At 39.9% G+C, this 26,533-nt stretch overlaps 6 protein-coding genes across 6 annotated transcripts in view; 4 read left to right on the top strand and 2 right to left on the bottom strand.

The window, feature by feature from the left end:
* LOC114520641 (dynein heavy chain 10, axonemal-like) overlaps nucleotides 1-3,318 on the bottom strand; it is a 50,714-nt gene extending 47,396 nt beyond the window's left edge. The window contains exon 1 of the mRNA XM_028540957.1: nucleotides 3,303-3,318. The gene's annotated coding sequence lies outside the window, so the exon portion shown is untranslated. The remainder of the gene's footprint in view (nucleotides 1-3,302) is intronic.
* On the top strand, nucleotides 440-2,743 carry LOC114520668 (protein deltex-like). Its single transcript, XM_028540988.1, has 2 exons — nucleotides 440-717; nucleotides 1,683-2,743. Exons 1-2 carry the CDS (start codon nucleotides 507-509, stop codon nucleotides 2,741-2,743), a joined length of 1,272 nt encoding a protein of 423 aa, XP_028396789.1. The 5' UTR covers nucleotides 440-506.
* Nucleotides 2,751-6,482, top strand: LOC114520650 (probable E3 ubiquitin-protein ligase DTX2). Its single transcript, XM_028540971.1, has 6 exons — nucleotides 2,751-2,809; nucleotides 3,403-3,467; nucleotides 4,210-4,374; nucleotides 4,886-5,050; nucleotides 5,214-5,303; nucleotides 5,955-6,482. The coding sequence occupies exons 2-6, from the start codon at nucleotides 3,453-3,455 to the stop codon at nucleotides 6,168-6,170; spliced, it is 651 nt and encodes a 216-aa protein (XP_028396772.1). The 5' UTR covers nucleotides 2,751-2,809; nucleotides 3,403-3,452; the 3' UTR covers nucleotides 6,171-6,482.
* Nucleotides 6,483-12,252: 5,770 nt separating this feature from the next.
* On the bottom strand, nucleotides 12,253-14,437 carry LOC114520554 (synaptic vesicle 2-related protein-like). Its single transcript, XM_028540847.1, has one exon. It carries the CDS (start codon nucleotides 14,090-14,092, stop codon nucleotides 12,611-12,613), a length of 1,482 nt encoding a protein of 493 aa, XP_028396648.1. The 5' UTR covers nucleotides 14,093-14,437; the 3' UTR covers nucleotides 12,253-12,610.
* Nucleotides 14,434-21,059, top strand: LOC114520551 (synaptic vesicle 2-related protein-like). Its single transcript, XM_028540845.1, has 2 exons — nucleotides 14,434-14,442; nucleotides 19,458-21,059. Exon 2 carries the CDS (start codon nucleotides 19,488-19,490, stop codon nucleotides 21,006-21,008), a length of 1,521 nt encoding a protein of 506 aa, XP_028396646.1. The 5' UTR covers nucleotides 14,434-14,442; nucleotides 19,458-19,487; the 3' UTR covers nucleotides 21,009-21,059.
* A 1,778-nt stretch (nucleotides 21,060-22,837) lies between these two features.
* Nucleotides 22,838-24,886, top strand: LOC114520553 (synaptic vesicle 2-related protein-like). The gene has a single exon (XM_028540846.1). It carries the CDS (start codon nucleotides 23,028-23,030, stop codon nucleotides 24,525-24,527), a length of 1,500 nt encoding a protein of 499 aa, XP_028396647.1. The 5' UTR covers nucleotides 22,838-23,027; the 3' UTR covers nucleotides 24,528-24,886.
* Nucleotides 24,887-26,533: the final 1,647 nt, after the last annotated feature.

The raw sequence follows: 26,533 nt of genomic DNA, 5'->3' as shown, positions 1-26,533 counted from the left end.
TCTAATGCATAAGTGTCCTTATTTGTACCTCCGTAACTTCCTCACTCATTCGCATCTACGAAAAGGATAAAATCGCACATAATTAGCAGCAAAAATTGCAAGTGAAAACGGGCCTTTATTTCCACGTTTTATTTCGATACTTAGTTTTAGTTACCATCCTTTATTTGCTGTGCATTCTAGATTTTAGGTTTGTGGTATAAAACTTTAAAAAAGATAGTGAAGATGCGTTGTGCGTAGGGCTAATTTTGCGTGTTACAGTTGAATTTTAATTTGCACAAGAAAAGTATTGTGTGCTATAAAAAAGTTTTTTAACATTCATGACTACGCCGTAGCCTTTTGTAATATCTTTTTTAAACTGTAAGTTGCTAAGATACTACATTTTATGCATTCCAAGTGAAGACTTCCTGTGGTTTCATGTATTAAATATCAACAAAGACAAAGTTAATTTTAAGTCGGTCTGAACTCGATGGCTTTAAACTAGTTCAGCGTCGAATTGAGACACAAGAATGAATGCTACTAATGCTATATGTGTTTGGGAATGGGAATCGCGTGCTCACATTTGGGTTCCTTATCCACCGAACGTTTCACAGCATATTGAAAGCGAATTTCGGCGTTCTGTTGGCACAGGAAAGGTTGACCTTAGTGGACAAAATGCGATAGAGTTGACTGGTTGTGAGATAGATTTTACTCGCTTGAAACAAGTAAATGCTCTTTCAAGTAAGGTTTAACAGATTTTTTCTTTCATATTCTAAATATTCAAGGAAGTATTAACGGGTTAAAGTATGCAAAATGCTACAAAATATACTCATACATTTCTTAGAATGAAGCTTGTTTTTCGTTTTGCTTTCTTCCGTTACTTGGTGTAATACTAATATAAGTCAAGCGGAGAAGACATTAGTGATGAATTACTTAGTGAAACCAATCAACTAGAGTTTATATAATCACGATTATAAGCATGGTTTATTGTAAATATTCCGGAGTATGGTCTAGTAATGTTGAATATAATACACCTAATGTATGCTCCAGAGGGAAATAGTGAGTTTTGTTTTCCCAAGAGTCTGACACTCGAGGGAAAACAGAACTCACGATTTCCCGAGGTAGCGTTTTGTTATATAGGAACAAAAACATACATGTTACGCAACAATTTCATTTAAAAAGAAACCCACTTTACTTTGTTAAAAATTTTTCACTTGTTTCCCTCGCGGGAAACATTGCATTTATTTGAAGTCATGTGACAATAACATTTAAAATACACAGCACCTATATAACAAACCGTAATATTCGACCTTACTAGAACATTTATACGAACCTTACCAAGGTCGAATATACCGAAATATGGTATATTCGACTTTGGTAATTTCGAATATAGTGGAATAATGCTACTACCAACGTAGATATCAAAATGGTTTGCTCAACACTTTCCCACTTTCAGGCGCTACCAAATCTTTATCAAGCAACTTTGATCCTAATAACCCAACCATTCCCATACAGCCTTGATTGCTTTTCTAAAAACATTCTGAAGAGTAAAGACTGTCCGTTTTAAGCAATAAAATATACCAGTTCAGATTTTGCTGATCCACTGAAACTAGCTATATATACACATATAAAATTCCTCTAGTAAGTCTGATATAGTAAGAACTGCAAGCATTAGGAGGGTGAAACTATTTTTTTCAAATTTATAGATGAAATTTTTAGGGTTCGACGACAATCGTACCCAGGCACGTGCCCATTTGCCAGAGGCGTCTTCTGGAAATGGTTTACGGGTTATCAGTGGCAGCAATACGACGTCGACACGTCCAATTACATCGAAGACGCATTTCAAACGAAGTCTAAAATAGTCGACCTCAAGCGCTCTCCAATACGCATTCCTAACATTATCTACTTTTCCGCTATGGAGCAAGTCAACAAAAAAACGAAAAAAGTTCGACGGATTGAACGCGAAGAAACGAAACATCGATACTCGCAGATGAATTTTGAAACAGCGAATGGCGTTGCACAACACAACGTGACGGGTGCGCAACACCACGTGACCGGTGTGCAACACAACGTGACCGGTGCGCAACACAACGTGACCGGTGCGCAACACAATATGACCGGTGCGCAACACAACGTGACCGGCATGCAACATAACGTGACGGGTGCGCAACACAACGTGTCCCTCGCGTCACGTTATAACCCCAAGCCTCCCAGTGCTAGTGCAACACAAAGTATCCAAACCTCGGCAAGGCAACCTGATTCGGCGGTTGTACAAAAGAAGCGTGCAGTACCAGCAAGCGTCGGGACTAAGGTTATAGTTCACACCAATAACTCGATTACGCAAGCTGCTACGCAGAGTCACAATCCTCTGATGTCTAGTAATCATACAATTACAAATAACAGCATTAATACTACTGCCATGCAACCTCAATTCGGTTTCATGGATTTAAATTCTTCATTGAACGCGAGCGGACTTGGACCGTGTCCTTCAAACGGCAGTCTACAAAGTAACTCAACGCAACTTGGTTTAAACCCTGGATACAGCCTTAATTCTACTGTGGCAAAATGTATACCCAGTATTAACCAAAATAGCGTAGCAATGAATCCAATACATCGTACCAGCTTGCACTTTCCCGTTGGAAGCTCGCAATCTAACGCATTTTCTCGCCCGCAGCCACGAATGCAAACTAACAATACGAGTCTCAACGGTGGGACAAATAATCCCACCGCACTTTGGCCTCCAGCAAGCAGCGACACTACCGTCTAATTCGGGGTAATCGGAGGAAAATAGCCCGTTCTGAAAAAGGCTCGAGTACCACAAGAAAACCTACAAGTAAACACCAAACGGACCACACCCTACTAAACTAAGTTTAAAACTAGGAAAATTCTTCGGGACCGCTGGAAAGAGCAGGGCCGTATGTGGGGATTTTTCCAGGGGGCAGGGCCTCTCAGAGCGGGGGGGGGAGCAAAAGGAGCAATTTGCCCCGGGCGCCTGTTAAAGGGGGCCACAGAATTAAGAAGAAAATAAAAAAATGTTCGATAGTAAATTGAAGATCACAACATTAGTTTTGTCTAGCGGGGCAACTGCCCCTGTTGCCTCCCCCTCCCCTTCTGTGGACGGCCCTGGGAAAGAGCACCCCGAAATTAGTAAGATTTAGCTCTCTGGTCTTCCACCGGGTACCGTTGGAACCTACACCCTTTTGGTGACAGTAGGCAAACGCTCACGTTTTGTGAAGAATGTTTGGGTTATGCGTGATTTTAAAGGCATCATCTTGCCATCATTTTAACGTGAATTTTCGCCTATATACTTCCACAATTTCACTTACCTTTTTCTCCAGCAGAATATTTGCTAAGAATAACAGCACGTTCGAATTGACCCACTTTACCACTTTTACCACTACAGCATGATGTTTTTAATTTTGTTAGGTGTTGTCAGCGGTCCTCTTGGCAAGTTCGCCCGGCGTGTGCATGATGGGATGCAGCCAGATGACGTAAGTGACCCAGAATCAGATTGTCAGCCGCTTTCTAAACTGAAAAAAAATAGCAACGATTTTTGTTGAGAGTATTGTACCCTACTACCTTAAACCTTTAAACGATAGTTAGCGGCAGAATTAGCCACTTGATTGTGATTCCTTTTTCAACCGTAGTAAAAATGATTGAAAATCAGTATAAAGCAGCCGATTTGAAGCTGACGATTAATTAAGAGAATCCCTAATTTCTTCAAATGTTTTATCCATTTAGTTAAGCAACTTAGCATCAAATGTGGTATAACAACTGCCTAAATAGACAAAACACTTCTCGACGTTACGACCTGAGGGCCTTGTCAGGAGAGTTAGTATGGTTACTAACTCTTCTGACGAAGTTGGTTAGTTACTAACTCTCCTGACGAAGTTGGTTAGTTACTAACTCTCCTGACAAAGGCCGTCAGGTCGAAACGTCGAGAAGTGTTTTGTCTATTTTAGGCAGTTGTTATACCACATTTGATGCTAAGTTGTTTGAAGACGCTGCCACGCTGCTCCTTGGTTATATTGGAACTCATTTAGTTAAGCATCTAAGGTTTAAACTAGGTTAATATACAGAACAACGGGGAGTTTCAACGCAATCGGAAAAAAATCACAATCTAGCTTTTGTACATCGTACAATAGACCCCTGATCCGCAACACTTTAGCAACCCCCTGAGTCGAATCGCACCATAGACACGCATCTCTTTTGTTACAAATTGTTATTTTCAAGGAATGTGCCATATGTTTGGAGAGTCTGAGCACACCTTCAGATTACGATATTGATCCCACTGCAGACGTTCAGTGTACAAGCGCTGATATTCTCCAACTGCTTCTGTGCAAGCACATGTTTCACAGAATTTGTCTACAACGGCTTTACGAGAGTGACACAACAGTGGTGAGTCGTTTAGAAACCGCGGAACCATTTAGAAAGTAGGTGAGGGGGTGGGGATGAAACTAACAAAGGGGGCACGTTTTGGTGTATAATAATTAAGGCACAATTAATTACTTTAAGAAGGGCACATTTATCCCAGGGGTTATTCTAAGCTGGAGTTGCTACGACTTTTTAAAATTGTAAGAAAATTTCCGGAGATTAAAATTAGTATAATTGTATATCTATACTGTTGCCATATACTAATTTCCATCTCCAGAAATTTTCTTATAATTTCAAAAAGTGGTAGCAACTCCACCTGACATATCCACTCAGAGAAGGCCATCTTTGCTGAAAAAGAGGCATATCTTGGCCTTTTCGGGAAGCTGGAGAGAGGGTGGGGGGTGAGGGTTGGGCCCAGTGCCCCCCTCATTCCACGACCCTTCCTGCACGAATATATCCGTCATCAAAGCCACCAAGGCTTCCTCCGTAGAGTAAACTTTCGATTGTAATTTGCCTTTGTTAACTACTTTACCAGAATGGCTGTTTGCGTTGCCCGACATGCAAAACGATTCATGGTGTTATGAAGGGGAACCAACCTGACGGTGGTACCATGAGGGTCTCAACCAACATCACTGATATCCCTGGTTATCCTGGTCACGGATCAATCGTTATCGTGTACAGTTTCAACTCCGGCGTTCAGGTACGCGGTGTATAAGACACCTCTGAAATTCGGTTTCAGGAAATTTTAACTCGATAACTGATCATCACTGGTCACATTTGCACATGTCTTTATTGCTGTCAAATAAAGTACAGAATACTATTAATCTATTCACATTTTTTCTTTCTCTTTTGCCAACCAACAGGGACCGAATCACCCTAATCCTGGACAGCGTTACACCGCGCACGCCTTCCCTCGCACGTGTTATCTGCCAAATAGTCCTAAAGGTCAAAAGGCATGTGTAAAAACCTGTGTTTAGGATCGAGCGATGTGTGGAACTGTCTAATACCGATAAATTTAGCGAGCCTAGTTTAACTTAGTCTTGTGTACAGCTTAACACTAGGCCAAAAAGAAATCATATTCGTAGTGGAACTCTAGCAAGAGTTGGTTAGTCAACGATCGATATCCTTACACTGGACCTCAAGGAAAACAGTTTAGAACTGCACAATTGAGCCGTCCTCTATCAATAAAGTTAGTTTAGTTTAGGTTTCTTCCTGTAGTAACACTGGATCAATAAGAGATGATCCTTACTGGACCTTTAGGAACAACAGTTTAGAACTGATAGAGCTATCTAGTATAAATAAAGTTAGTTTAGTTTAGGTTTCCTCCTGTAGTAACACTGGATCAATAAGAGATGATCCTTACTAGACCTCTAGGAAGAACAGTTAAGGACTGATAGAGCTATCTAGTGTAAATAAAGTTAGTTTAGTTTAGGTTTCCTCCTGTATTAACACTGGATCAATAAGAGATTATCTTTACTGGACCTCTAGGACTAGGAAGAGAAGAACTGATAGAGCTATCCTGCATGTATAATTAAAGTTAGTTTACTTTGGCTTATCTCTCAAACTAAGCATTATTAACAGACATCATGTCTCTTGTGCTGTAGGTCTTGAGGCTATTGAAGGTGGCGTTCGACAGACAACTTGTTTTCACGGTGGGTAGATCGGTGACAACTGGGCAGGACAACAGCATTGTATGGAATGACATTCACCACAAAACCGAAGGTTATGGAAACGGTTCTGGCTATGGATACCCTGATCCAAGTTACTTAGATAATGTCCTGGCTGAATTGGCCGCCCATGGAGTAACTGACGATACGTGAATTAGACGTGAATTAGCATATTTCGCCAAAGCAAGACGATACCTCAATTAGCATATTTGCCGAAGCAAATTAGCATAAACGAACAAAATTGCGCGATAATTTATTCGCCGAAGCAAGGTCGAAGTCTGTATATTCCCCCCAAAATCCAAGCTCTAGTCTCGCAAATAGACCATTTCAGCTTGCATGCAAATTAACCATTGGCATTGCAGATGCTGCGACCATGGAATAACGAATAAAACTTAACCATTTCAGACTATGTGACTTGAACCATTTAATTTACACACAAGCAGAAAAGGTCTATACTATAATCATGTCTATAATAAGATATTTTATAATTTTTAATAAAAATAGATATTTAAATTTTTGATTGTGTAAATAGTTAACTTTAGTCAAGAATAAACAATAACAAAAATATTCAATAGTTTTAAGTGGCCAAAATGGTCAAACTGGGGCGCTTTCTTTTATGCAGTAAAAACCAGACCAGTCCTGTTGTATTTCAATACAGACAGTCTGGACAGGTTACTGGTATTTTAGAGTGTTTTAACAAATCTACATTCACTTTTATCGTTATTTACATCTGCCTAGCACGGGAAATGCAGTTTCACCGCTATATTTTTAACGAAATATTCTACTTCAGTTCAGTTCATGATCAGTTCAGTTCAGTTCAGTTCAGTTCAGTTCAGTTCAGTTCAGTTCAGTTCAGTTCGGTTCAGTTCAGTTCAGTTCAAAATACGACTGGTCTCACCATTTTGGCCGCTTAATTGCAAGTTTGCAACAACCTCGCATCACACCCAAGGTTTAAAACCCTGGAAACGAGGTTGCAATTGCAACTGGTATTTCGTTAAGAATATAGGGGGTGAAAATGCATTTCCGTGCTAAACACTTTAAAAATACCAGTAATCTGTTTGTACTAAATACAAAAGGACCAGTCTGATTTTTACGGTACAAAAGAAAGCATCCATTGAACCAGTCTAATTGCCAGCTTTCAAAAGTCTAAACAATTGCTAGCTTTTAGTTACTTTTTTAGTCAGCATGTCTCCTGGAACCTGAGAAAAATATAAAATATTTCTTAGAAATGAGTTGAGTATATATAGCAACTTAGATGCGGATTTTAATAACGCTTGTCTAATCCGCATCTTCTGGTCCAGAGCGGAGTGATCGAGTGTCTTTAGCCTTAGAGTCTGTGACCGAATCAGGCCACTGATATATAGACAGTGACTGGATAGCGCATCTTAAGGAAACCAACAGGGACGTACAAAGATGTTGAGCAGATATTGGTTGGGGGGGGGGGGTGGCGGATTACGAGGGACACCATAATTGTCGCTGAGAAATTTTAGTTCCCTAAAGCCGGTTTTCCACTAAATTTTTCGATCGAACGAAATTTTTCGCTCGATTTTCTTTTCAATCGTGACCGGTGAAGAGAATCCGCTACGGTTTAATTCTCACAATAGACCTTTTCAGCTTGCATGCAAATTAACGCTCAGATGTTGTGACCATGGAATAGCCAATACAACTTAACCATTTCAGACCATGTGACTTGAACGATTTCAACCATTTTAATTTGCATACAAGCTGAAAAGGTCTATTGTGAGTATTCAACCGTAGCGGATTCCCTTCACCGGTCACGATTGAAAAGAAAATCGAGCGAAAAATTTCGTTTGGCCAAATTTTGTAGCTGTTATGAAGGCAGAAAAAAAATTATTGTAAGAGATCGAGTTAAATATACAGTGCCTCAGTGGCGTAGCCAGCCCGACAATTTAGTCATGGTATGCTAATATTTTGGTGTTCATTGATTGTGAAAACAATAAATTTCTAAAGAAATGAATAATGATAACATAAAATTTGCATATAGCATGACTAAATCGTTAAGGCGGTGTTACACTATGCAATTTTCCTTGCAACTTGCAATGCAATTATAATTTCGAGGGATGTTAATTAGTAAAGAGTGTTCGAAATGCAAAGAAAACGTTAACAGATCGTGAGAAATGTTCGTATTTGGCAACTTTAGATGCCTCAGGAGTAGAATTGCATTGCAAGTTGCAAGGAAAGTTGCATAGTGAAACACTGCCTTTAGGCTGCATGGCTACGCCACTGTAAATATACCAAATCTATCCAAGTATTTGATATCGTGACAATTGAATCCGGAGCGAAGCGTCAAAGACATTTTCACTATACCGGTTTCGCTTGTCACGATCTCTCCGTTTACCTTTAAATGGCAATGGTTAGTAGCAAATGCGTATCATTTTGATCGAATTAGTAAATTAATATCGAACTCTGAAAGTAAATTTTTCACTGCCTTTTAGGGGCTGATTACATGGAGTGCTTTCAGCCCGAGCTGAATTGCTTCTAAATTCCTAACAAAATCGCGCACGCGATTACATGACAAGAATTTCAGCCCGGGCTAACAAAACCCCTTGTAATCAGCCCCTTAATAGCTACAAAATTTGACCCACTCTGGAAGCAATCCGGTATAGTGTATTGTTACGGGCGCGAAAGTTTTTGATCACCTGCGGACAGCCGGTCGGAAATGCTTTGCAAGGCTGTCTTTGTCGGTGCTCAACGAGGTAATTCTTTCCCCTGGCGGACAATTTTATATTATGACCACCAAAATCCCCGACGGACTCTGCAAGTCAGAAATTGAAGAATGAAATGTGAACTTAAACTGCCGAAAACCTTTTGGGTTTCCTTAAAAATTAAAATGCAAGTTAAGCTTTGTCGTGGTTTGCAGACGGCAGCAAGACAGTTCCTAAAAATGTCCCCGATATTACCACAATATTAAATATAAATCCATAAAAATACTCTTTAGCAAGCCATGTCTCGAAGATGAACGGTCCTAGGATTATTCCGAGACGACCGACGGAGACGCAAGTGCCCGTTCCAATGCTACGAATTTCTGTTGGGTAAGCAACCGACACAAACAGTAACAAGAGAGTTGAGTTTGCTGCAAGAAGGCTTCGAGATATCATTGTGACCATGAGTAATGGAACCCGTTGGTTTACGAAGAGCAGTGAAATGACCTGTGAAACGATTGTCAGCAACAAAACTGTTAGAAGTACTCGTTTTACTTTAAAAACATAACAACTTAAACCAGCTGCCATAATGATCACAATTTCTGGCAAGTTCATCCAGGCCATAATGGCATAGGCTACATATGACGGATTGCATTCTCCGCTGTCGTAGATGAATAATTTTGACTGCCCGCGACGTCAGACGAGGTGTATATCAAGTCATACTGCGATAGGTAGTTGTTAAAAAACGCGATACAAGCGCATATTGTGATTTTCCAAAAACCTGATTGAAATAGCTGTGTTAAATTTGCTCTCTCCACCTCGGGACCGTGTTTCTGAAGTCTTGTGCCGCTGAAATCCATCTCAGGCGCAATTTCTTGTAGAATATTCAAAGCTTTCTGTTCGTCGCCGGCTGCAAGGCAGTAGTAGGGAGTGTCTGGGAGAAATACTATTCCAATAAGCAAAATTGCGCTCGGAAAACACACGGTAGCCAGGGCCCAATGATAACCGATCACTGGAAGCTCCATTGAGACGACAGCCGAAAGTAGAAATCCTAAAGTCCAGAAGATGGTAGTTAATACAGAAAACATAGATCGGTATCTTGTAGGGAATAATTCCACTATCATAACATAACTTTGAGCTGAAATGGTCGCTCCGATGCCAACGAAGAAAAGGCTTATCCACAGCCAGTAATAGTTCGTTGAAAACGCGCTCCCAAATGCGGCCACAAGCATGAACGCTGCACAACCGATAATCGAACACTTTCTACCGTATTTGTCCGACACCCAACCCCAAAACGTTGTTCCAATCATCTTTCCGGTTGACGTAGAGAGTGTCAGTACTCCGGCCATCGTAGCTGAGACATTCCAGTCAGATTTTAAACTTGGAAGTATGGCGGATAATATGGCTGTTGCAAGCGCGGATGTCATTACCAGTAGACAGCTAAATACGAACACTTTCCAATGAAGAGGTCTCAATCCTATATCGTCCAGAATCTCGTCTATCGAGCGCGATTGCAAAAAATCAGCGTTCAAATATTTCACTTCGTTCTCGTCATCTGAAACTCGTTGGTACTTCACTTCGACCTTTACGCTTTGCTCAGCTTTCGGCTCCACAGAACTATTCGATTTATAAAGTGGCCCATTTTGCGAAAACAGTTGTTTCAATTTGTTCCATAGGACGCACAGGCCTTCCATTTTCAATGATTTGATTGGGCTCGATTCCAACTAGCTTTCGCGACGTTTTAATAAAACCTATATTGTTCGACCACGCAAGGATGATTAGCAACAAAGAATTTTTTCAGTTATTTTGCGGATCAAATCCGACACACGGTCCATGGTCATGCAAACTAGATTTGCATAAAGTAAACGCGCTAAAGTTTGAAAAAGACAAAAGCCAGGAAATCTAACCGCGATACACAAGGAGATTTTGTTCTAAACGATCACAAATTTACAAAGATTATAGATAGTAAATTAGTGGGATCTAAAACTTATGTATCTTAATTCTTAATTCTTAACTGTGACTATACAAATCATACGTACTATTAAGTTCAAAACTTGTCAGGACTAGGTAAAGCCTGTTCACATTACCAAAATCGTGCCCAAGGTCAGGTCCAGGCCACCTTCTGCGGCTTTTGTGGCCTAGACCAGATCCAGGCCTGGTCCTCTGGGCCGAGTTTAAGCCGGATAAACAACGTTCACATCTAGGCCAAGGCGTAAAGACGTTTACACTATACCGCTTTCGCTTGTCACGATCTCTTCTTTTGCGTTTAAATGGCAATGGTTAGCAGCAAATGCTTAATTATCTTCAGTGGCGTAGCCAGCCCGACAATTTAGTCATGCTATGCTAATATTTTGGTGTTCATTGACTGTGAAAACAATAAATTTGTAAATAAATGAATAATGATAATAACATAAAGTTTGCATAGCATGAGTAAATCGTCAGGCTGGCTACGCCACTGATTATCTTCATCGATTTGGTATACTTATTGCTGAAACCAGTTTCTTCAAAGGTTTTTTCAACTGCTCTAAAACGTGTCTCTCAACTTCATGCGACTGCCTTGGGGCTTGTGTTAGTTCTGTATCAATTTACACATAATGAACTGTCTAGCCTCCTCCCAGGCATCTCTTTTGTATTTATATTAGGCATTTAATTTGGCTTGGGTTAGCTGTGTCGGGGAAGGCGAGGAAAAAAGTGGGACCCAAGCGAAATATAAATGCCTAATATATAAATGCATAAGAGATGCCTGCGGAGGAGGCTATGAACTGTCGCTATGACAGCATATCTGTCGACGGCTGAGTACGCCAATACGACGGCTACTGATCCGAGAGGCAAGAGCTGATTTTACGAAAGCTGGATAGATGGATGCCTACAAGGCAAAACTAAAGATCTGAGATGAACAATTATTACACAGAATCTCCAATTTAAGAACACTAAGATTTAACCCAGGTTATGAAGCTGCGGAATTTGGTATATACTTAAGCCTGCTTTCCACTAGGGGGAATTTTGCACGCGAAGCGGAGTTTTAATTTGTTTTTTTTCACATCAAGGTCGACACAGACCGGACGCGATGCGGCAACGCGACGCGAATTTTCAGTTTTCAGAAGCATATAAATTAATTTCTAGAAACAAAATTTGGAATCTATGGACGCCAGAGCAGTCAAAATCTATTATCGTTAAGTAATCTACAAGAATATTATGATACTCTAAAATTTATTTGATTTTGAAAAATTAAAATTCGCGTCCTGTCTGTTTGGGCTTATAGTTCTGCAAAAAAGCGCACAGGCAATAAAGAAGTTCCACTCGGCACGCAAAATCTTGCCAAGTAGAAAATAGCCCTTAGCTGCAATTCTTAATACGACTTTAAATTTGGTAAGCAAAAAGATTTCTGAATGGTCAACAAAATCTGACTTGCACGGAAGACTTCGAACCTTGCACACGGTAAAAAGCGAATACGTCTGAATTAGTAACCATTGTATACTTTAAGCCTCAAAATGGCCATTTCACAGCTGTCAGATTTGTATGATGAGCTGTCAAAAGATTGCAGAATGCGTATTCAGAAGTTTTCTCTTTCAATTGCGATAGAGAAATGCGATATGAAATTAGATTTTCGAGTTGAGACTTCATAAACCCCAATTTCTGCCGAGTTGGTTATACCGAACAACGGCCAATTGAAAAGCGACTGGAAAACCCACTTTCCAGTGTACAGCGCTACCCAGCTTTTCAGACAACCGACTCCAGGTGATCACGTGCTCATATTGTAGCCAATCAGCGCTCAGAAAGTTTGCGGAAAGAAACGATCCTGCTGTATTTAATCGACTATATTTTTTGTTATTCTTTATGAAACTATATAGTGGAAATTTTCTGATTATGTTTAGTTATAAGAACTACAGAATAAATTTGAAACCGGAATAAACCATATATAGTAGGCAGCTAGTTCTTCCCGCTATGCAACGGCAGCAAGACAGTCGCTATCAATGCTACTGATAATATCACAACGTTAAATACAATTCCATAAAAATACTCTTTGGCAAACCATGTCTCAAAGATGAACGGTCCTAAAATTATTCCGATACGACCAGCAGAAGCACAAGTTCCTGCTCCAATGCTACGAATCTCTGGCGGGTAAACCAGCGATACAAAGAGTAACAAGAGAGTTGTGTCTGTTGCAAGAAGGCTTCGAGATATCATTGTGACCATGAGTAATGGAATTCGCTGGTTTACGAGGAACAAAGCGATGGCCTGTGAAACGAGTGTCAACAACATAACAGTTAAGAGTATTCTTTTCACGGTAAAAAGATAACAAACTAAACCAGCGGTGAAAATAATCACAAATTCAGGCAAATTCATCCAGGCCATGATAGAATACATATAACGACTTGCCATTTTCTTGTTTCGCAAGCCAGTTGTCAAAGGTGTATAATTTTGACTGCCCGCCACGTCAGAGGTCGTGTATATCAAATCATAATGAGAAAGGTAGGTGATAAAAAACATGATAAAGGCGCATATTGTGATCTTCCAATAACCTGATCGAAATAGTTGTGTGAAATCTGCCCTCTGTGTCTCAGGACCGTGTTTACGAAGTCTTGTGTCGCTGAAATCCATTTCAGGTGCTAAATCTTGTAGGATGTCCAAAGCTTTCTGCTCGTCCCCGGCTGCAAGGTAAAAATGTGGTGATTCTGGAAGAAATACGATACTAATAAGCAAAATTGCAGCCGGAAAGCACACGGTAGCCAGAGCCCAATGATAACCAATCACCGAAAGCTCCATTGAAATAACAGCCGAAAGTAGAAATCCTAAAGTCCAGAAGATTGTAGTTAATACAGAAAACATAGAACGGTATCTTGTAGGGAATAATTCCACGATGATAACATAAATTTGAAACGTAATAGTCGCTCCGAATCCGACAAAGAAAAGGCTTATCCACAGCCAGTAGTAATTCGTTGAAAATGCGCTCACAAACGCGGATACAAGTACGATCGTTAAACCGCCAATGAATGTACGCTTTCTACCGTATTTGTCCGACACCCAACCCCAAAATATTGTCCCCGTGATCTTTCCGGTTGATGCGGAGAGTGTCAATACGCCAGCCATAATTGCAGAGATATTCCAGTCTGGTTTCAAACTCGGAAGTATAGCGGATAATATGGCTGTTCCCAGCGCGGACGTCATAACAAGAATGCAAATAAATGCAAACACTTTCCAATGAAGAAGCCTCAGTCCTATATCATCCAGAACTTCGTCGATTAAGCGAGATTTGAAAAGATCGTCTTTTGAATTGTCGCTCCTTTCTTCGACATCTGGAATGTGCTGGTATTTGACTTCGATCTTTGTACTTTGCTTAGCTTTCAGCCCCTCAGGAGGCGACAAAGTTTGTGAGAAGCGATGTTTTAAATTGTTCCATAGGCCATCCATTTTCAATCATTTGGTTAGTGAAAACTTTATCGGAAGACCGTAATCATAACATCAATAGTACGCAGATTGACCTGTGACCAGCGATAGTTCATGGTCGGATTAGCCGACCGGAAAGTGCACTTTTGTTGTGGCGTTAACGAAAATGTGTCTACAAACGCAAATGTTAGCCAATCAGAGTGGACTATTCGATTTTATTATATAAATCGCTGACCATATGACCCGGATCATGTTGCAATAGTAGACTGGCGTGCATGTTATCTGTGAATTTACATCTGCGCGTAGTTTCTATTCTTATAATTCTCAACACCGACTTTCTAGTGACATTGTAGAGTATTGTTAGTAACTTAGTGGTAAGTACAGATCCTTTTCTCTGTTATTCAATGATTGATTAGCCATTGGAATTACAAATAAGCAGATTTGACTCATTTGAGGGCTGTATCGGTATCACTGACCCTATCATGTTATTCAATACCTCCAAATCATCTCACGCTTCGTTGAATCTCAGTAACCCTGCATGGGCCGGTTGTAAAAAAAAGTAGTTAACTTTTAACTTTAATTAGTGACAGAATTGACCAATCAGAGTCATATATTTCTAAGTTAACTATGATTTAACTACGCAAAATGTAGTTAAGAGTTTTATACAACCGGCCCCTGATATTTACTAGTATTTGAATAGTTAAATACTAGTTAACTCTGAAATGCGCGACTTTGATTTGCAAGACTGTATTAGTAATTATTTCAATCAATACCAGGGGCAAGTTGTTCAAAGCTGGATTAGCGCTAAACCTGGGTTAAATTTTAATCCACTGTTTTGGTTTAAGTGCTTCTGAACAGCGCTGTTCGTTTAAAACCTTTACAAAAGATGGATTTTGTCCGTCCAGAAAATATTTATAGAAAATGATATTCACCTTTTTAAACAAGCGATTAAAAATATTGATGTAAAGATTTGCTTTAACCCGGGTTTAAGCTAACCGGCTTTTGAACAACCGGCCCCAGCGCTCTAGCGTGTGCTGCGCCCCAACCTACCCCATTCTGATGCACAATGCCACGCGCAGCCGTATTTGGCAATTGTTTATGGAATTTGGCAATAATTTATGGTTTCCATCCATATGATATAAAGCTCTTGGAGAATAAACATTGCATGTATCCCCTTCTTTGTGTTGTTTGAATTTCTAGTGTCCTTAAAAGAACTCTTTCAGGGTCAACTCACGAACACGCCACTCTTGTATACGAATGTAAATTCTTCGCAAAAATCAAAGAAATCTAAATTTTGAATGTGGAAGCATTGGTTTTTGGAATTGGCATGTGGATTGTACGTGGAAGCGTAAAAAAGCAACATACAGGCCCGAAATAGGCGAAATTCGTAATATTTTTATTGTTATTGTAAAAATAAAGTCAAAGAAACGCAATATTAGCGTCTATTACATCTTTGTTAATAATTATAAGCTTTTTCTCAGTAATTATCAGCTTGTTGTCGGTTGTTGTCGCCTTGTCAGTTGTTGACAGTTGTTGTCGGTTTTTAGTAGGACCGTATTGTGTACTTCGTTTGGTACAGTCGTCAGGCCTTCGCATCGTAATAAAAGATACCGTAGAGAATTTACTTTAAACACAAAACTATCGATCTCATTTTCGTCAGTTGTCCCCATCAATGTTTTGTGCAAATTTCTCTGCAGGTCCTAGAGTAATGTTCTACAAGACGTTCTTGAAAGACCGCCATTTTGTTCAAAAATTTTTATCGAACGATTATCCGACCAAACACGAGTTAATTACGAACGTTCACGGTCATATATAAACAAGGGTATATATCCGATGTCGTTTGTCCGTTATCACCAGTGGTTATCACCATTAGCCGGCTGATAACGATAACCGTTAGTTACCAAGCCCTAGAAAGTGTTCGCGAATCCTGTCTTTTTTGTCCTGTCTACCGCGCGAATTAAACGTGGATCAAACACTTTGCGTGCAGTGTTTACGCGAAGGGTAGTCGATCAGGCGTGATGCCGTGACGAGTAGACAAGACGCACTGATCGAGTGCAATTTCGAGTGACATTGTAGAGTATTGTTAGTAACTTAGTGGTAAGTACACATCCTTTTCTCTGTTATTCAATGATTGTTTAACCATTGGATGTCCTATTTTAATAATATCGCCGTTTAACAAGATGTGGTCGTGTACGGGCGCGTTGACACGTCGCAGTTAATTTGCACAGGATTGAAGATTTAATATAATAAAGTGTCAGACAAAGTGAACGTATCATGCGGTTTATTTACATTCTTAAACGATTGAACTATACTTTTTAGGCTTTTTAAAGTACGATGTGCTTCTGAATGTCGCGTTCGAACAACATTTAGGTTCGCAAGGCAGCTAAATGAGTTTATTATATACACAAGCGCCAGATATGAGGTATGCTTGTTATGTACAGTACACGCTTGACTAGTGATGGGGTACTGACATACTGTTCATTTGCAAACTTGAGGTGAAAAGCGCATCACAAACTTTAGTGTTTCATCTGTGGTTTCATTATATGCAGTTTTCACCTCGCTTAGCCGGGATAACTCGCTCCATGTAAACAGACCCTAAATGGGCAACAGTCAGCGGGATTCGAGTATAAATGTAATATAAATGTATACAGCAATTAATTATAAGTTCATAGCATGACTAGATATCTGTAGCTGCATCTCCGCTCTGGAAGCAATTTCGCAATGTTGTTAGCAAGAAGACACGCTCATGTACAACAAATTTGCACCTCACTATAAACAGCATTGCTTTGTAAGGGGGGGGGGGGGGGGGGGTCAAACATGCTTTCATATAAGGTTGTCTTATAATCTTGGTGAACGATTGTCTAAACTTTAATGCAGGTTTTCTCACATGTTTATTATAATCAACCTATATAATAATACACGCATAAGGCAACAATTGCCAAATGCGGCTGCGTGTGGCATTGTGCATGGAATGGGGTAGGTTGGGGCGCAGCACACGCTGGAGCGCTGCTGTTTAACTTTTAACTGTAGTAAAGGGCAGCATTAACCAAGCAAAGTCGTGCATTTCAGAGATAACTAATATTTAACTATCCAATGTTAGTAAATATCAGGGGCCGGTTGCATTAAACTCTTAACTATATTTTGCGTAGTTAATTCGTAGTTAACTCAGAAATATATTACTCTGATTGGTCAATTCTGTCACTAACTATCGTTAAAAGTTAACTACGTTTTTATAAAACCGGCTCAAGCAGGGTTACTGAGATTCCAACGATTCCAACGATGAACTTGTGACGATACTAAAACCGATTCTATCGACGATGATACAGTCTACACATAGCACTTGAATCTAAATTCGGTTTATTGCTCTTTTTAGTTTTTTGCTGCGGCACACTAGCTGTATTTATTTAGTTTATTGCGTGAACCGCTATTTTTAGTTGCGTTTAAGGGAGCGGTCATAAAGTAACTGCTAGGGTGGGCCGGAGGGAAAAATCTGTTTTCCTAAAAAAATTCGGTGGCCCATCCTGAAAATCTAGAAAAGATCTAAAAGCCCATCATAAGTCATTGGAAAAGTTTCATGACCCATCCTGCTATATATGTTAATGTACAGCGTGTCTATCACTTTGATCAAACCAACCATGCAGCGTCGCTTATAGTATGTATTGAGTGCAAACAGGCTGTATTTTGTTTCATGGCCCATCCATTTTCACAAAAAGTAATTGATGGCCCACCCAAACTAATGAAAATAATTTCATGGCCCATCTTTATTTCCTCCGGCCCACCCTAGCAGTTACTTTATGACCGCTCCCTTAGTACAAAGTCATCTGGATTGTGACAAGTGCTAAAAATAGCAGAAATGGTATATCGACTTTGCCACTCCTCCCATGGATATGAACTAAGCGCTAATTAAAAACCTCCCATATTTTGGGAGGTCACATGACCAGCCTTGACCAGGGTCTTTGCCGCAGCGTGGGCCGTGGAGCGTAGGTAAAAGAGCCTGGCTTGCGAGGTTGCATTGCGATATTGCTTCCAGAGCGAAGATGGAGCTACAGATATCTACTCATGCTATGAACTTATAAGTAATTGCTGTATACATTTATATTACATTTATACTCGAGTCCTGCTGACTGTTGCCCATTTAGGGCGTGTTTACATGGAGCGAGTTATCCCGGCTAGGCGAGGTGAAAACTGCATATAATGAAAGACTAATCAGGTGAAACCTTTGATGTGATGCGCTTTTCACCTCGCCCAAGTTTACAAATGAACAGTATGTCGGTACTCCATCACTGGTCAAGCGTGGACTGTACATAACAAGACGTCTGTTCTGGTGTTAACTCCGGCGTGCCGGAACATAAACAATACAGTTTATATATGGTCAAGCGTGGACTGTACATAACAAGACGTCTGTTCTGGTGTTAACTCCGGCGTGCCGGAACATAAACAATACAGTTTATATATGGTCCAGCGTGGACTACTGTACATAACAAGACGTCTGTTCTGGTGTTAACTCCGGCGTGCCGGAACATAAACAATACAGTTTATATATGGTCAAGCGTGGACTACTGTACATAACAAGACGTCTGTTCTGGTGTTAACTCCGGCGTGCCGGAACATAAACAATACAGTTATATATGGTCAAGCGTGGACTGTACATAACAAGACGTCTGTTCTGGTGTTAACTCCGGCGTGCCGGAACATAAACAATACAGTTTATATATACTCATTTAGCTTCCTTACGAACCTAAATGTTGTACGAACGCGACATTCAGGAGCACATCGTACTTTAAAAAGCCTAAAAAGTATAGTTCAATCGTTTAAAAATGTAAATAAACCGCATGATACGTTCACTTTGTCTGACACTTTGATATATTAAATCTTCAATCCTGTGCAAACTACGGCGACGTGTCAACGACCACATCTTTTTAAACGGCGAAATAGCAGCGATATTATTAAAATAGGATCAGACAGAATCTACAGTACATGTATTAAATATATTCTTACCCCAATTAAATCTAAACCTAATCGAACAGCATCAAAAGAACGGTTTATTTGTTCCTCTTGGAGGAATTGCCGTATCATGCATGCGAGCGAAATCGAATCGCGCATCGGAAAATGTGTCGAGATTTCGAGCTGTGCACCACAACTCTTGGGAGACAAAGCTGTGATGTAGATAAATACGGTCACATACACTATTTAAATACCAGTATGTTCCACGCCAAAACACACTTGCGACGACGAAAAAAATAAAAAATAAATAATTGAAAAAAACAAAAACAAAAACAAAACAAAACCGAGGCGAATTTTCAACTCCGTCGCTCACGCCCATGAGGCATGACCACAAATGTGTTGTACAGCTGTATACACTATACAGGAACATTACTTTCCCATATAGTTTGAACTAAACTCAACGAAACGATTGAAAATGGGACGGCTATCAAGCAAATTAAAACCAACCAGGCCGCCTTCCACAGCGAGAAATTCCGATGGGTTGAAACCTAAACAATGTATAAAGGTCGGTCAGCGTTCTGAGGGGCTGAAAGCTAAGCAAAGTACAAAGATCGAAGTCAAATACCAGCACATTGCAGATGTCGATGAAAAGAGCGTCAATTCAAAAGATGATCTTTTCAAATCTCGCCAAATCGATGAAATTCTGGATGATATAGGATTGAGGCTTCTTCATTGGAAAGTGTTCGTATTTCTTTGTCTCCTTGTTATGACATCTGCGTTCGCAACATGCATATTATCCGCTATACTACCGGCTTTGAAACCAGACTGGAATATCTCTGAAGTTATGGCTGGGATATTGACACTGTCAACATCAACCGGAAAGATCGTGGGGGCAACATTTTGGGGTTGGGTGTCGGACAAAATCGGTAGAAAGCGTTCATTCATTGGCAGTACGACATTCATGTTTGTTTTTTCATTGTCCAGCGCGTTTGCAACGAATTATTACTGGCTTTGGATAAGCCTTTTCTTTGCCGGCTTTGGAGCGACCATATCAATTCAAGGTTATGTTATGATAGTGGAATTATTCCCGAAAAGATATCAATCTATGTTTTCTGTATTAACTATGGTCTTCTGGACTGCAGGCTTTCTTCTTTCGGCTGTTGTTTCAATGGAGCTTTCGTTGATCGGTTATCATTGGGCTCTGGCTACCGTGTGTTTTCCGACTGCAATTGTCCTATTTTGTAGTATATTTTTCATCCCAGACACTCCATATTTTTACCTTGTAACTGGGGACGAGCAGAAAGCTTTGAACATTCTACAAGATTTGGCGCCTGAAATGGATTTCAGCGACACAGTACTTCGGAAACACAATCCCGAAACACAGAGGGCAGATTTCACACAGCTATTTCGATCAGGTTATTGGAAAATAACAATTTGCGCTTGTATCGCGTTTTTCAACATCTACATTTCGCATAATGATTTGATATACACTGCGTCTGACGTGGCGGGCAGTCAAAATTATTTATCCACGACAGCCACTGGCTTGCAAAACGAAGAAAGTCGTTACCTGTATTCTATCATGGTCTGGATGAACCTTCCAGAAGCCGTTCTGATTGTCGTGACTGCTTTGTTTTCTTACGTTTTCACAGTTAAAAGTGTTCTTTTAGCGGCTATGTTCTTGACACTCGTGTCGCAGATCATCGCCTTGTTCGTCGTAAATCAGAGGCTTACATTACTCGTCGTCACAATGATGTCTCGAAGCCTTCTTTTATCAGACATAACACTTTTGATAGTTTTTATGTCACTGGTTTACCCGGCAGAGAATCGTAGCATTGGTACTGGCACTTGTGTAACTATTGGCCGAATTGGGATAATTGTAGGACCCTTCATCTTTGAGACCTGGTTCGCCAAAAAGTATTTTTATGGAACAGTTTTTAATGTCGCAATAATATTTGTATCTTTCATTGCGACTATCTTGCTGCCGACGCATGCGTAACGCTACCTATCAGGGGCGATTGTTCGAAAGGCGTTTAGCTTAAACGGTGGATAAGCCAAAGTTTAAAAATACTCTTATAGATCTTGTGAATGACTGAACCTGTATCTTATGCATTTAATATGTACTTTCATTGAAAATTAAGCTATTTACATCGAAATATTTCAGCTTTTTTGTCCAATAAAGAGATAGTTGTGTTTTCCATTTTGAACTTATCCGCCTTTTAGGATAACTCCATTGTTTGTGCATATGTGACTTAGCAAGTACCGTAAATGGAAGCAATCACCCCCCTGCCCGTGATTGAAAATGGGGCTGTTGGCAGGGGGGTGACTGCCTCCATTTACGGTACTTCCTGTGTGAGGAATCTACTTACACGAAAAACAACGGAGTTGTCCTTCTGTTAGGTATTCTGTGCTCAGGGGCTGTTTACATGGCCGAGATTCAAAGAAGCGCCAGATAACTTTTGAGGTATTGAAATGAGTGAAAAACATGATCCTGTCAGTCATGTAGTCATTCTAACAATAGCATGTGCTTGTTTTGCTTCAAAATCCCTCAAAATCATCTCACGCATCGTTCGAAACCGGATCATGTAAACAAATCCATTTCGGCTAAGTGATATATTAGTGGTAAGAACTCAGATCAACTTCAAAGTGCGGCTAATGATTGCACTGTTCAGCTCTATAGACGTCAAGTGTGTGAGCGATCTCGTGTTACCACTGATTGTTACCCAAACCGTGTATACGACAGTATATCTATCTATTCGTATTATGATTACAAATATGTTGTGCAGCTGTATGCTAGAGCATTATTTTCTGAAATAGTTCAACCAAGGATTGGAAATGGAACTAATAATAGACCAATTCAGCTTGCATGCAGATGCCAATAAAACTTAACCATTTTAGTCCATGTTTTACAAGTCCATGATTTACAAGTCCATGTTTTACAAGTCCATGTTTTACAAGTCCATGTTTTACAAGTCCATGTTTTACAAGTCAAGTCCAATCCATAGTCCAGTCCACGTTTTACAACATGGCGTTTTTATTTCATACCCGTGCTTTCTATATACATGTGCTCACCAGTGGTGCTCATCTGTCAAAGCGGTCATATCTAATCACATCTGGTGCACTGTTACAGTTTCTAGACTATATCAGTATATGTAAACATGAACATATGAATACAAAATTAAACGGTCTCAATGAGCGGTCTAGTTACAGCCCTCAAGCAAAGTAAAGTATTAAGGTCGAAGCCAAATACAAAACATATTTTAGATATCGAAGAAAAAGCCGTAAATTTGAAAGTTGATCTTTTCAACTCTCGCCAATTCGACGAAATTCTTTTGCATCAGGGTTGTAAGATAGATGCAAATTTGAGGGAACAACATCGCACTAGTTCTTTGTTTTCTTTGTTTTCTTGATAGCACCAATGACAATTTGGCCTCAAATATTGGTAAGCGTAAAAAGAATCGCCATCAAAAGACATCAGTCGCACATGAGACCAGAGGCGGATCTAGGGGCGTGCTGAATAAATTACAGAGCTTTTAAATTTTAAATTTAAAACATCTTAATAACAACGCTATTGGTTATAGATTTAAAAAGAATATTTTTACTTTAAAATCTGCCAATGCGATTCCGATTTTAAGTTGTAGCAATTTATTCTGCACCCCCCTAGATCCGCCACTGCATGAGACGGATATATCAAGATACAAAAGCTTCTTGCCTTCGGTCGGAAACCACGTCCCTCGGTCTAACGGCAGCTGATAAATGACAATTATTCCACCAAAATGCGCTATCACAGCCAGATTCAGATTGGCTCTCCATTCAAGGCTGTCATCAATAGTATCGAGTGTGACCACTGATCGTGACCCTTGCAGCTTGGGCTAATCCGCAGGTCAAGCGTGTTTTTTCATTCATATTATGATTACAATTGTCTTCGGCACACGAAATCGCGAAGTTACGCCAACTATACCATTATTTTACCATACAGTTTGAAGTTTCAATTACGCTACTGAACAAACGATTGAAAATGGAATGGTTATGGACCAAACTAAAACAGGTTTTACCAACTATGCCGCTTCCCACAACGAAAAGTTCATCTGAGCATGAAGAGCTACAAGCAAAACAAAGTACAAAGGGCCAAGCCAAATACCAACTCATTTCGGATGCCGACGAAGAAGCCACAGGTTTGAACAGTGACCTTTTTAAATCTCGTCTAATCGACGAAATTCTGGATGATATAGGACTGAGGCTTCTTCACTGGAAAGTTTTCGTATTTCTCTGTCTTCTATATATGTCATGTGCGTTCGCAACATCCATATTATCCGCTATACTTCCAAGTTTGAAACCAGACTGGAATATCTCTGAAATTATGGCTGGGGTATTGACACTCTCTACATCAACCGGAAAGATCTTGGGGACACCGTTTTGGGGTTGGGTGTCGGACAAATACGGTAGAAAGCGTACTTTTATTGCATGTGTGGCGTTTATACTTGTATCCGCTTTGGCGAGCGCGTTTTCCACGAACTATTACTGGCTTTGGATAAGCCTTTTCGTTGTCGGCTTCGGAACGACTATTACGTTTCAAAGTTATATCATCATAGTGGAATTATTTCCTACAAGATACCGTTCTATGTTTTCTGTATTAACAGCCGTGTTTTGGACATTAGGATTTCTACTTTCGGCTATCGTTTCAATGGAGCTTTCGGTGATCGGTTATAATTGGGCTTTGGCTACCGTGTGTTTTCCGATGGTAATTTTGTGTATCAGTGTAGTATTTCTTCCAGAATCGCCACATTTTTACCTTATAGCCGGGGACGAGCAGAAAGCTTTAAACATTCTACAAGATTTGGCGCCTGAAATGGATTTCAGCGACACAATACTTCGTAAACACGTTTCCGAGACACAGAAGGCGGATTTCACACAGCTATTTCGATCAGGTTATTGGAAAATAACAATATGCGCTTGTATCGCGACGTTTACCATCTACCTATCGCACTATGATTTGGTATACACCGCGTCTGAAGTGGCGGGCAGTCAAAATTTTTCATCTACGATAACGGACATGCAAAACAAGGCGACAGTTATCCATCATATGTATGCCATTATGGCCTGGATGAACTTACCGGAAATTGTTATCATTATCGCAGCCGCTTTGTGTTGTAACGTTTTTACTTCAAAAACAGTACTTTTAATTGTTACGTTGTTGACACTTGTGTCACAGATCATCGCATTGTTTGTCGTAAACCAGAGGATTCCATTACTCATAGCCATAATGCTATCTCGAAGCCTCCTATTGTCGGACATATCTCTCCTGGTCACGTGTGTATCGCGTGTTTACCCAACAGTAATTCGCAGCATTGGAACCAGCATTTGTGTCTCTGTCGGGCGTATTGGAATCCTCCTAGGACCGTTCATCTTTGAGACGTGGTTTGCCAAAGAGTATTTTTACGGAATTGTATTTAATGTTGCGATATTATCAGTAGCATTTATAGCAATTGCCTTGCTGCCGTCGCAAAGCGCTACTTAAAGATGATGTAAAGTCCGTTCTGCGCATATATTCTGCGCAGCAACACATTCCATTACTGGGGGAGCAACTTAAGCGATGTTAGCGCGTTGTATTACAAACGGACAGTTCGAGGGCACAATTATTTTATTTTATGTCGCAAGGCGAAGAGGCTCGAATTGCGAGTGATAAAGATAAGGCTGCTAGAAAAAGAAATATTATGCTGAGAGGAATGCTCCAAGAATTTATTTGTCGAATGAGGACACGAGATAGCGACGCTATTTGTCGTCGCTACAGACGCTACTTTCTCGCTTGTCCTACAATTACAATTATAGAAAAGTTTTAAATCGCTTTATATTTTCTTCAAAATATAATGAAAAATAAGCATATTCATCACAGCCGGTCGAGCGAGAATGGGAAGAAAATAAGAAAATTGAAACGTCGAATACGTCAAGTAAGGATTATATAACAAACGTAAACAAACATTGTTATGCGCAGATTATATGCGCAGAACGGACTTTACATCATCTTTAAAGGTCTGTTCACACGATCCAATTTTGTTGCATCCAATTCACTTCTGATGGATGTTTTATAGTCTGTTGTCTTGTAATTTATATGAGCAGCAAATCCACTGAAGTCAATGCAGTACTGCTTTATCAAGAGAATGATGAAATAAAAATCGTATTTCACTGGGTAAATTAATTTCAAGCAATTTGATTGGACGTATCATTCGTAACATGGATAATAAATAGAGATTACTTCATGGTTGGCGAGTACGTACGATTTTTATGCACGAGTTGTGAAGGATCGCAAAACGAACGAGTGAATTTGCGATTCTTCACAACGAGTTCATAATAAAAATCGTACAAACGAGCCAAATATGAAGTAATATGTTTTTTAAATGTGTATATAGAGATCAATTTGACAACGACACGCTTTTAATATACAAAACACACCGAGCAACAAAAATCGAAATTTTCTGCATCAAATTTATTACCTCACATATTTATTACCGTTCAGTTTCTTTGTAATTTTGTTCAATAGAAGTTAGATATTCTTTCCAAAAGATTTGAGAGTGTGCTGAATGTATAAATATCTTGAAGATGAGGATTATGTTTTGAATCTCACTCGAGCTTCTATATTTCGACGCCATCTTGAAAGAAAATGTAAACAAATTGCCGCCAAAATGACATACGACAATTGTTCACGTGTGAAGAATATCGTACGTCCAATCAAAAGCCGTGTATGGCATTTTTTCACATGTGATTAACATCGTACGTCCAAGAATGAGATTCAAAACATAATTACTCGCTCTACCGTCACAGTTTAAGGATGCTATCGTCGACCGAGTTGAAAAATGGGCTCGGTTTTTCCCTCTGCGTCAGGAGTTTACGAAAATCACGCGTGGGAAAATCTGTCGCTCACGCTGGGGTAGGACATAGGACATTTACTTCATGTCGACTCCTTTGTACAATTTTTATTATATACTAGTTGTGAAGGATCGCAAACTAGTTTGCTTCGCTTACTTGTTTGTTTTGTGATCTTTCATAACTCGTGCATAAGGCACTCGCCAACTATGAAGTAATCTATGTTTTCCACCATGTTTCCACTAGACTGAATTAGATTTTAAGATTTAGGATTAGACTCATTAGAGAGGATTTCAAATTAGATTAGATAACCTTAATCTGCCATAACCTAATCAGAGTCGTGATCCTAACACTAACCCAAACTTAATTTCAAGGATTAAATTCATGTATTTAGGATTTGCTAAACATGGAATTTTTAGAATTCACATGTAATCAGTGCAAGTACTGACGCTTCATGACATGGCGGAGTGCCAGGAGATTTTGCGCTCTTCGATTAACTCGAATGCCAACAGTAATTCCCAACTATCGGATGGAGACATCGATTCTACACAATCAAACAACGATAACAACGACATTTGTGGTGAACTAAACTCCCACTTGAAACTCTCCTGGTCAGGAGATTTCGAATCTCTCAAACGATTTGTAGATTTGAATATTGATCTT

Source organism: Dendronephthya gigantea, unplaced genomic scaffold (assembly GCF_004324835.1).
Source record: "Dendronephthya gigantea isolate DGI-Jeju-01 unplaced genomic scaffold, DenGig_1.0 000016F, whole genome shotgun sequence".
NCBI classification, from domain to species: domain Eukaryota; kingdom Metazoa; phylum Cnidaria; class Anthozoa; order Malacalcyonacea; family Nephtheidae; genus Dendronephthya; species Dendronephthya gigantea.
This window is presented reverse-complemented; position numbering and strand designations above follow the sequence as displayed.

Excerpts from the sequence above, each read along its gene's own strand:
- LOC114520554 (XM_028540847.1), bottom strand. The coding sequence starts at position 14,092 with ATGGATGGCCTATGGAACAATTTAAAACATCGCTTCTCACAAACTTTG.
- LOC114520668 (XM_028540988.1), top strand. The coding sequence starts at position 507 with ATGAATGCTACTAATGCTATATGTGTTTGGGAATGGGAATCGCGTGCT. Across the intron at positions 718-1,682 it reads ACAAGTAAATGCTCTTTCAA|ATGAAATTTTTAGGGTTCGA; the intron begins GTAAGGTTTAAC and ends TCAAATTTATAG.
- LOC114520551 (XM_028540845.1), top strand. The coding sequence starts at position 19,488 with ATGGGACGGCTATCAAGCAAATTAAAACCAACCAGGCCGCCTTCCACA.
- LOC114520553 (XM_028540846.1), top strand. The coding sequence starts at position 23,028 with ATGGAATGGTTATGGACCAAACTAAAACAGGTTTTACCAACTATGCCG.
- LOC114520650 (XM_028540971.1), top strand. Across the intron at positions 4,375-4,885 it reads ACGAGAGTGACACAACAGTG|AATGGCTGTTTGCGTTGCCC; the intron begins GTGAGTCGTTTA and ends CTACTTTACCAG. Across the intron at positions 5,051-5,213 it reads GTTTCAACTCCGGCGTTCAG|GGACCGAATCACCCTAATCC; the intron begins GTACGCGGTGTA and ends GCCAACCAACAG.